The sequence below is a fragment of the Dinoponera quadriceps genome, unplaced genomic scaffold (assembly GCF_001313825.1).
Source record: "Dinoponera quadriceps isolate SergipeBrazil2010 unplaced genomic scaffold, ASM131382v1 scaffold475, whole genome shotgun sequence".
NCBI lineage: Eukaryota > Metazoa > Arthropoda > Insecta > Hymenoptera > Formicidae > Dinoponera > Dinoponera quadriceps.
In genome coordinates, this window is record NW_014554738.1 from 288,884 (window position 1) to 298,883 (window position 10,000).

Below are 10,000 nucleotides of genomic sequence, written 5' to 3' on the forward strand. Positions count from 1 at the left end.
GCGAGAAAGAAAGAGAGAGGGGGAGGGAGGGAGGGAAGAAGAGAGACACACACGCCGCCGAGAAGCGGATGAATAAATCTAATTAGTGGCCTGAGGCGACAGCCAAGAGAATGCACGTGTCGTGGCTCGAACTTTGTACTTGTTCGGAGAAGAGAGTGCCCTCGGCGTCATCATGTTTTCTCCTCCTTGTGTAGTACCTGAGCGAAACATACAACGTGCCCGCGCAATTCAGAGTGATCGCACCCACCCCGAAAGAAAGAGAAGTCGCAGACGCTTGATCCGCGGTTCTTTCCGAGGATGAATTTTTCTTAGAAGGCCGTGAAAGAATCGTGGAAAAGAGAATCTTGGGGACAAATATATTCAGGACAGACCTGGAAACGTCCGGTAGGTTGATTCTGCAACTTTTAACGACGTTGTGTCGTTATCGTTATATGTCGGTGTCTTCCCGCCATACGTTGCGCAACGACGACGTATACGATGACGACGCTGTCATTAACAGTGACAGAACAGGCCTACAGGGATTAGCGGGCGTTAAATGAGCGTCTGTCATTCTCAAACCGAACGAAACGGACCCAGACAGCATAAATATCTAAAAGACGGTTTTTTTTTTTTTTTAGAAATATCCGAAGGTTTCTCTCGACCGAGGAGCCGCGGAATTCGTTTCTCGTCGCATAACATTAATACTCGGAACCGGATGTCGTATCGGCATCATCTCTCAGGATGACTTAACTCGCGCGCGACCGACGCGTACTCGCACGCGATTCTTGTTCTTAGAAACTTCGAACACACACACACATATACAAACGTACATACACGCACACGTGAAAAAGCAAATACGTGAAAAAAAAACAGATGGATCCTGCGTGTACATAGAGAGCGTGAGAAGCAGAGAGAGAGAGAGAGAGAGTGACGGAATCGAAGCGCCCCCCTGCCTCCCATCCTGTCGGAGAGAATCGACGTGTATGTATAAAAAAGAAAAATGACGCGCGACATATACATGTAACGATACGTACGATATACGCGAACGTGAAGAGAAAAGAAACAACTTTTCTTTCTGTTTTCTTTTTTTTTCTCTCTCGTCGGCACACACGCACGCAGAGAGACGTCCCGACGAATCCTTCGTAAAATCGAGTATGCGCGTGGGCGATTTCCGCGCGCCGATTCAACGACGAATATCGCCCTCCTGAACGGAAACGGGGCAGACACGGAGGAGGAAAGAAAGAATCGGCGATCGCGCGTCGGGGTTTCCCCGCGTCACCCCCGCGAATATCCGGGAGGAAATCGATCCGTGTTCGTACAAGCGAGAGTACGTTTCTGACGCGTCTAACTACTACTCGCAATCCGATGTGATTCCGTCGCGCGGATTTTACACATCGCGATCGATCGAGGATGAATCGATTTGTTCGCCCGCGGGAATAATTTGCGGTAGCGCGCACGCGCTAACGCTTACACGTGGTATTAAAAATCGCCCGAGAATAGGTCGAGGAGGTCGTTCGCATTGCTGTCGCGACCGTTGCGATAAGAATCGATCGAAGAAACAATAATCTCGATCGATTTTCGTCGTCGACGGCGACGACGAGCGAGAACATTATTCGAAACCACCAATTCTCCGCCTCTTCGAGCTCCTCGTTCCGCTCCCGTTTCTTCATTCTCGAGGTAATCGCCCGCGGGTGAACTGTCTTGTTTAGGGATAGGATGGAGGAGTACAATAGAGAGTGGAGAAGTTCAAGATAGCGAGAGGGAAAGAGAGAATACGACGTGAGAGAGAAACGAAGACATCCCTTTCCTCGAAGGAAGTTTTTTAACGGGCGGCGACGAAGCGAAACGTTGATTATCGGCCTCCTCTCCCTGCCGCGCAGTATCATCTAGACTATAAATTCAGGCATCGTCGAAAGAGAGAGAAAGAAAGAGAGAGAGAGAGAGAGAAAGAAAGCGAGGGAGCGAGAAAGAGTTCGTGAGCGAGAAGGCGAGATAGAGCGAAAAAGAGCGCGAGAGCGCCCGTCGCATGTACATGTACCTACTTATTTGTTTGTAACTCGTTAAAGATCAAGACTTAGTTTGATCGGTGTGTATGTGTGTGTGTGTGTGTGTGTGTCGTTCGATCCATAGTGAAAGATAAGTCTGTACATAATAATGATATAAGCGCCGAGGTACACACACAGCTCCCTCCCCCCCCCCTTCCCCCGCGATTGTTGTAACATAAATGATAATATACAGCGCGCGCGATTGCAGAAACGTCGAGTTAACATAAAAGTATTATGAGACGATAAGAAAAGGAAAAAAAAAGGAAGCGTGGAAGAAAAGGAAGAAAGATGCGAAGAGACTCGAAATTGAGAACGAAGAAAATAATGAGGGAAATGAAAGAAAGAAAGAAAGAAGAGAAGGAAAATGAAGAAGATGGTAGAAGAGAACGCGAGAAAAGAATACTATGTAACGAAACGATTATTATCCACGAACACACACGCTCTGTTAATTGCGACTAATTAAAATGAAGTAAACTGAAAATTAAATATAGCGAGCGAGAGCATTACCACGCCTACAGTAAATTACAGATGTAGCATACACGATAATATTATTATCAAAACAGTTCAATGTAAATTGTTATTTTTGTTGAAATAAAAATCACCTCCGTTATAAAATCAAGTGCACATCCTTGTTCGGCTACTCTCAATCGGCTACTCTCACTCTTTTTTAAGAAGAGGAGAATATTGTAATTATAAAACGAAAATTACAATGGAACTTACTTCTCAAACAATACACTATAAAAAAAGATCCGACGAAGCAATTCGAATCGGATTAAACGAACTCGATTTTAAGTTTGCATATAACGGACTAATTGCTCTTTTTTTTCTCTACTTCGTTCGGCACCATTTTCTTGTTTTTTTTTTGGTTTTTCATGTGTACAAAGCAAGCTAAAAAATGAGTTCAATAAATTTCGATTATATAAAGCTGACTCCCAACAAATTTCTCATCATATTTATCATATAATTTGTTTAATCTTCAACCAAGGTAGAATTAGTCATATTACGTAGATGGTTCAACTTTTAGTCGATGAAAGGACATTTTAATTTCTACGTACAATTACGTTTCATGCTCATTACCCTTACAGAAATTTATTACCTCTAAGCCAGTGATTAATTATTTATTTCGAGTATTTAAAACATTGTTGTTAATAATTCGTAATGATTAACTTATAGAGCTCGCACTGATCCCAAATATTTCAACGCTTAGGGCTGCAGTAGTTAAATACTACCTTATCATTAATATGAATACTTAAATACTAATGCTTAATAGCGCAGTAATGATGAATTATATTCTTACAGAAATTTATTACTGAGAATTACTGAATTTGTAATGATTGAAGATAATTGAACTTTTGGCCATATTGCCCGTGTACAATTAATGACTCAACCTTACTCCGCCTTTCAGTCCTGATTTAGCACCTTGTGATTTCTTCTTACTTTCCTATATTTACAAGTTAGAAATGTTGAGAACTGTTGTATAAAACTGCATGTCGGAAAGCTCTTGCACACAAATTTAATCTTATATTTTCTACACAAAAATAATATTTACGAAGTTTACATGATAAATTAACAACTTTTTAGTATATTTCCTGCTTTAGTGGTTTTATACTTTTCTCAATTTAATGTTTCGTTATTTGTTTTTGTGTATATTACATGGATCATTAATATAACATATTTTGATATTTCATAATGTATGAAAAATAAAAATTGTTACATACATTAACATAACATTAGAAAAAAAAATATATGTATATATTAAAAATTATAATAATTAGTAATAGAATAATTTTGAAAAAAAGTCATTATAAACACAAAAAACATTTTCTTTATTTCTTAATTATTCAAATATTATTCCTGTTTTAAGGACACATAATATATATATATGTGCGCAACGCCAGGCTCGTAACGCGAGCACTCGTTCCACTAACGTGGGTGTTACAGCTAGTGGAATTTGGATTTCTGAGCGCAGGATTCCGTTAGCGCACGATGCAATTGCATATATTGGTCGCGTTCAGCAGAACGTTTAGTTTGCAACTGTTGGAACTTTCTTATGGTGACATTAGATTGTTTCTGTAGATCTAAAAGAAAAATCCAATCTCAGCTCAGAAAACTTCCAACAGTTGCAAATTAAACGTTCTGCTGAACGTGATCATCCACTCACATCGACCGGTGCCTAGAGTTTTTCTGCTGGAACATCAATTACAAAATTTCATATTAAATTAGTCAATGAACGATATGGGCTGTCGGATCCCGCTGAAAATAGTACGACGAGCAAGTATGATTTCCTCGAGTTAAAATATGGGAAGACGCAAATATAACGGAAGTGTACTAAATCCTCCCACTTGACAACATTGGCTGGAAGGACTGTTTGTGAGCATTGCGAGCGTGTAGTAGAACGCACTTATACGCTACTCTAATTGATTAGGATTTCTGAACACACCCAAGAAGAAGAGAATATATTCGTGGTCAAAACTCACAACAGATAATCCTGATTGTCATTTCGCAAGAAAACATGACGGATAATAAAAGTGACAAGACAAAGGTCGATCTCGGATTACTCGAGGAAGACGATGAATTCGAAGAGTTTCCCGCGGAAGGTACACACGTAATTTTATTGACGACTTTTATCGATGTTTACATGACCTAACCTCGAAATCGCTGATTCATTTACTCAGATTGGACCGCAAAGGACGAAGACAGCGAGGATATCAGTGTTTGGGAGGACAATTGGGATGATGATGACGTTGAAGACGATTTTAACCAACAGTTGAGGTATTATTTTGTCATGAATTTAGTGCAGAAGATCCATATAGAAGCAACAAATTAGCAAAAAACATTCAAACGTATAAAACAGAACTATATTGTTAAACAAATTTAAACGGTAACTTTCACATCAAGTTTATAGTATGCTGTAATTAATTTCAGAGCACAGCTAGACAAACAGAAAACTATAAACGAAGGGTCCAAGGAAAATTAAGTGGTAGATTGTAATTTTTAATTTTATCTTATATAAATAAATATGTAATTCAACATTTAAGCTTATATACACCTATATTTTCGACATACATTATCCCTTACAATCTTTGGAATGTGATAATAAGAACCGCAGTTCGTACATCTTGTATGACATGCACCCTATGTTTCACAGGAACATATATATTTTTTTTCTTTGTACAAAACTTAGTCGTTAAATGCTGTATGTTTAGTAAGTCCAGAAATGCATATAGTGTTTTTTTTTTCCACGAGTGACTCATTTCGGGCTATTCACTTGATAGGAGTCATTAGTCTCTATTGGGAAAAAATACTTGGTGTATCTTATCGTAAATGTATAATCAGGTACACAGTCTTCATTTTTAAAAAGTCTCAGTTTTCAAAATGTAAACACATGTTCTATATATATATGTATATATATATGGCACATCAGTTCCCTTTACATAAGTATCTTAATGACCCCCGCAACGCTATTGAGAGAGAATTAAAACAATGTGCGAGTCTTGCGAATAACTGGATTCTCTGAAGGACCGAATCGAAAAATATAATCAACTAATTTGCGATATTGAGGCTGGTTTTACAGGAGACCAGCAGTTCGGATACCAGTGCGTCTAACATTTGCATGTTCACATCCGTGTTGATCCTTTTGATTTCGTACGTGCTCAATAGATAGTTCATGGCTTTGCGCACCTCGTCCTCACCGAATATCAGTTTAACGTTGTACGAGAGCTTCCTGTTCAGTATGCCCAGCAACTTGTCCCTCGACTGTGCATCGGGTTCATTTTGTGCAACATTGTGCGGAGTGGTGTAAACCAATGAAGAATTGTTCAGGGAGTCGAACAACCACAGAATAGTTTTCTGAAAATATACCCGAGGCTAACAAGCTCAGCGAAACTCAGCTCGGCAAGCGGGGAGACGCGGACCTTTTTGAATTTTCTCCAAACATACCTGCAGAATTGGCTCCGAGATATTACCGATCAGTAACTTGGCCCATCTAACGACCGCTTCTTGTTGCAACGTATTGTTGCTAGCGATCCCCGCGAGAAGCTCACAAATGAGATCTATCGTCGTGCACGTTAGCATTAGATTAGAGTCCAGCTCGTCCACTTCGTCTACGCAGAACGTCTCTTTTCGTTATCACGAAATATATCTTAGCGGATAAGCAGTAGCAATCGATATTATTATCACACTACCGTCGTACGAAGTGTTGACGGTTTCTCGCCATCTGTCCAGTGATTCCGAGTCGCCGCTGGCTTCCATCGAGTCAACCGCCTCGTAGGCGGTATCCACCGTGCAGTATTCCGTCCTTTCTGCGATCAGTTGCTGGAGTTCGTACGCCAAACTTTTCTACGATTAACAGATACTTCGAGGTCATATATTGACACATCAGTTTTGTTACATTACGCGCGTCTCGCGTATTATTCCGTTTTTCATACACGTATCGATCATAGTTATTTAATTGTTTAGTCTGCGATCCTGAAAATCCACAGTATACGTAACGTGAATAATAGATTTTTAGTACTCAGTGAATTTCAGGATGCAGTCTTAATTAACGATTTCATGCTGATTTCACTTGAGTTCGCATTACCGACTTGATATCTTCAACGAATCTCCAAGGTATGTCGGACAGGGGCATCAGAGTGGGCAAGGGAAGTGTTTCCTCCTCCGGATCCAGCTCGAAACCCGGCACGACTGTTTTCAACGTATTGAAGACGCCGGTCACGGTCTTGGCGAGGAATCGGTCGAAACGCGGCGCTACCGCGTCCGCTTTCTTGCCGGCGCTGCTGCTCGGACGGAGAAAGTGGCGCAGCTGAGGCGGACACTCGTTCGCTAATCGCGTGCACAGCGTCTTCAAGTAGGTCTCGAGCTCGACTCGCCCGCCCTCGGGCAACACCAGTTCCGACATCACGCCGGTCAACCACGGGATCTGGAAATTTGTGCGCGGATGATCACACGATCTCGAGGCTCGACTGATCAGTCCGGATCTTACGATAAGCGCAAAATGATCCTTTAGCTTTCCGCCCGTGATGAAACCGTAAGCTCGAGACAACCTTCTGGTCTTCCGCTCCGCGCGATAAAGTCTAATTTATTGGGCCTTTCCCGGCCGAGAAGTCGCGATAAGTCGCCCCGAGTTTCAGCAATCGTAAACGCTTTTCTGCTAGAAACCGCAATTCAGTTACAATTCAGAGCGCTTAGGGCGTGAACGCTTATTGCACCTATCGATCCGGACTGAATGAACCGTCCGTAATCGTCCGGCTCACTTCCTCCAAGCTGAGATGCAGTTGAGCGAAATCGGAGTATTGCCTCCTGACGGTGGCGGTGGTGGTCTCGAATAAGTCAACCCCACGCTGCTCCACATCGTCGAATTGTATGCAGTAAAACAGTTGTTGCGAACCGTCCGCCGCGGTGTGGAATTCGGTCCACGGGATCGACAGATTCGTGAACTGGCTGCCTTCGTATATCACGTAGGATTTCTCCTCCGCGTGCCTGCAATCCCGCGTGTCCGATTAGACGAATTCATACAAGCGACACGCCGATACGACGAATTCGTTTTTCTTACTAACAGCGGCGTAGTGGCCGTCGATTTCTGTTGCAACAGGCTCCGTATCCTGGCGATGGTGGTGGCGAAATCGGTCGGTTCCTCGTAGACCGGCGATATCTTGTCCTCCTCCAGGAGTTCCAGATCCGCCTCCTCCGTTATGCTGCCTCCCCAGAGGCCTCTGTGGCCGCTGGTGAGGCCTTCCAGACACAGATTAGGCCTTTCCAGAGCTACCACGGGCGAAGCCGCACTTTTCTCTCCGCTCGCCGTAGCGCTCGCGGATGGACTGGGCAAAGACGTCGGTAATTGTTGCGGGATCACGGCTGCTGTAGCGGATGCGATACCGTCACTCAGAGCGGCAGTTATGACACCCTGAAAGATACGTTCGGCATTTGTTAGTTACACATACACCGTCGACCGATAGTCCTCGTGCTCAGATCAGAATATATATATATATATATTACATTGACGTTTTGTTTGGCCGGAGTAACGACCCCTCCCTCCTCCCTCGGCGGGACCTCCAGCAGCCTCAGCAAATGCTCAATAAGCCAGTTCGGGCAGCTGATCACCTCTATGGCTGTCAGGAGCCTCCTCGCTAAAACAGACAAGAGAAGCTTGCACGGTAACGAGCTGGTCAACTCCCACTGCAAGAACTCCTGGGCCAGAACGGTGACCAAACGATGCAGCATGTGCTCCAACGCCGGCGCGCTGCGGGAACCGGGATGTGAATATTTGTACGCTTCCTCCACGCTCGTCGCAGCACCTTTCTCGACTCGGCGCAACGCTCTGCGAAATGCCAGTTAATGACTGATAAATAACAGACGAAATTGACCGTCGAAAGTGATCCTCTACGAGAACAATATGTCGACATGCGCGCACCTACGATATTCCTTTAGGTGTAACAACAATACGTTGGCCAGCTTATTGGTGAGTTTTACTTTATCCATCAGACTGACTTTCCAAGCGAGTCTGGTCAAGAATTTGCTCAGCATATCCAGCGCCTCGTCGGAAAACGACTTGTCGTTGCTTATGTTCCTGTACCAAATCTCGACGTACTTCGCGTTAATTTCCTCGGCCACGTCCGTTACGCTCGGCTTCTTCCTTCTCGGGGCTTCGATGTTTTTGTGAGAATCTTTCGAAATTGCGTCATTATCCGGCTTAGAGCCTTCTCGCTTTTCACCCTCGCAGCCGACCTTCTTGTCCTCGTCTACGGGAGCGTCCAGCTTCAAACGACTCACCAATCTCTCGTAGATCCATTTGCTCGCGAACTCGAAAACAAGTGGACTGTTGGCTTTCAGTGTGAGACGTAACAAGCAACAACTCAGCCATATGGATACTATTATGATGAACACAGCCCAAGAGATGGAAACATATATCGGTACAGATGTGAGATCCGCCCATACTTGTACGACTAAAGACAACACAGCGGCCACTGTACTAAAAACTAGCAGTACTTGGTTCAACCAACTCATCGGTATAACTTTGTCCATTTTTTTCTTTTCTTTGCCGGTACACACCGGTATAGCGCTTTCAAGTAGCTAAGAACTCAAACGTCACGACATTTTGTGCTGCAACTGCACATTTTTTCTGCTGCATCCGAGACCTGTATTGAGAAAAGAAGTCTCCTTTCTTAATTCATACTTGAGAAGAATAAAAATAATAATACACACATTCTTTCGTTTGGCAAACTGGTATCTTTATTCTTAAAAATCGAGATATCAATCGTGTGTGAGAGTGAGAAGTGGGAATGAAAAGAAAAGTGACATTTAATGTAAAAGGAGCAAATGTATGTGTGTATGTGATGGGACGACACACAGGTGAACCATGTATATTCCATAATTCGTATCTCCATTGCGACGGTTCAGTGTCTAAAACTGAGTACAAAGTACGTTGGACACCGCGAGATACTCCGAACACACATTCAATCTACATAGTAAGTGGAGTAAGCGGACGTTTACGTACACAGACTGAGATTTATGCTCGTAACACGACGACACGCAAAACATATTGTCCGGGCATTCATTGATAATTCTGGAGACGTACCGCGCGGTCCATACTTTCTTTCGCAGCTGTTCACTTTATCGCCGTTTCAGGCGCTCCTCCGTGAGGGATTAACCTCGTCATTTGCGCGTCCGGGTCGAGTTGATTCGCGTTATACCGTCGCGAGGCGCTCGCACTCTCGTCATCCGTCACGACGCCATATCGCGCGCGGATTTCTATTCGCATTGATTAGTCCGCGTAGAAAACCAGACCGCCTTCTCGTCGTCGTCGTTCTATCGCGCGACACGGCCATAGATCACGCGTTCACAAGAACCATCCAATAGGCGTGATTCATTCCGCCGATTAAATCGATTCGCCCGTTGAGATATCGCGTTCTATTTTTCCGTTTTCCCCCACGCATGGAGACCGTAGCCAAGTAGAGCAGAAAATGACGAGGAAACGAAAC

General features: G+C 43.6%; 2 protein-coding genes across 3 annotated transcripts; one reads left to right on the forward strand and one right to left on the reverse strand.

The window, feature by feature from the left end:
- Positions 1–4,382: 4,382 nt before the first annotated feature.
- On the forward strand, positions 4,383–5,066 carry LOC106741229 (26S proteasome complex subunit DSS1). Its single transcript, XM_014613014.1, has 3 exons — positions 4,383–4,621; positions 4,700–4,796; positions 4,950–5,066. Exons 1-3 carry the CDS (start codon positions 4,537–4,539, stop codon positions 4,999–5,001), a joined length of 234 nt encoding a protein of 77 aa, XP_014468500.1. The 5' UTR covers positions 4,383–4,536; the 3' UTR covers positions 5,002–5,066.
- Positions 5,067–5,083: 17 nt separating this feature from the next.
- Positions 5,084–9,999, reverse strand: LOC106741228. Of its 2 annotated transcripts, none has more exons than XM_014613013.1 (9): positions 9,598–9,999; positions 8,434–9,157; positions 8,019–8,340; positions 7,580–7,926; positions 7,277–7,502; positions 6,604–6,942; positions 6,209–6,362; positions 5,964–6,127; positions 5,084–5,873 (listed from the first exon to the last, which is right to left on the reverse strand). In XM_014613013.1, the coding sequence occupies exons 2-9, from the start codon at positions 9,042–9,044 to the stop codon at positions 5,568–5,570; spliced, it is 2,469 nt and encodes an 822-aa protein (XP_014468499.1). In that variant the 5' UTR covers positions 9,045–9,157; positions 9,598–9,999; the 3' UTR covers positions 5,084–5,567. The 2 variants fall into 2 exon arrangements, with proteins under 2 accessions (XP_014468499.1, XP_014468497.1); XM_014613011.1 differs by having other exon boundaries at positions 9,517–9,999.
- Between the last annotated feature and the right edge of the window lies 1 nt (position 10,000).

Excerpts from the sequence above, each read along its gene's own strand:
- LOC106741229 (XM_014613014.1), top strand. The coding sequence starts at position 4,537 with ATGACGGATAATAAAAGTGACAAGACAAAGGTCGATCTCGGATTACTC. Across the intron at positions 4,622-4,699 it reads CGAAGAGTTTCCCGCGGAAG|ATTGGACCGCAAAGGACGAA; the intron begins GTACACACGTAA and ends TCATTTACTCAG. Across the intron at positions 4,797-4,949 it reads GATTTTAACCAACAGTTGAG|AGCACAGCTAGACAAACAGA; the intron begins GTATTATTTTGT and ends AATTAATTTCAG.
- LOC106741228 (XM_014613013.1), bottom strand. The coding sequence starts at position 9,044 with ATGGACAAAGTTATACCGATGAGTTGGTTGAACCAAGTACTGCTAGTT. Across the intron at positions 8,341-8,433 it reads CACCTAAAGGAATATCGTAG|AGCGTTGCGCCGAGTCGAGA; the intron begins GTGCGCGCATGT and ends GGCATTTCGCAG. Across the intron at positions 7,503-7,579 it reads TCGACGGCCACTACGCCGCT|GCACGCGGAGGAGAAATCCT; the intron begins GTTAGTAAGAAA and ends GCGGGATTGCAG.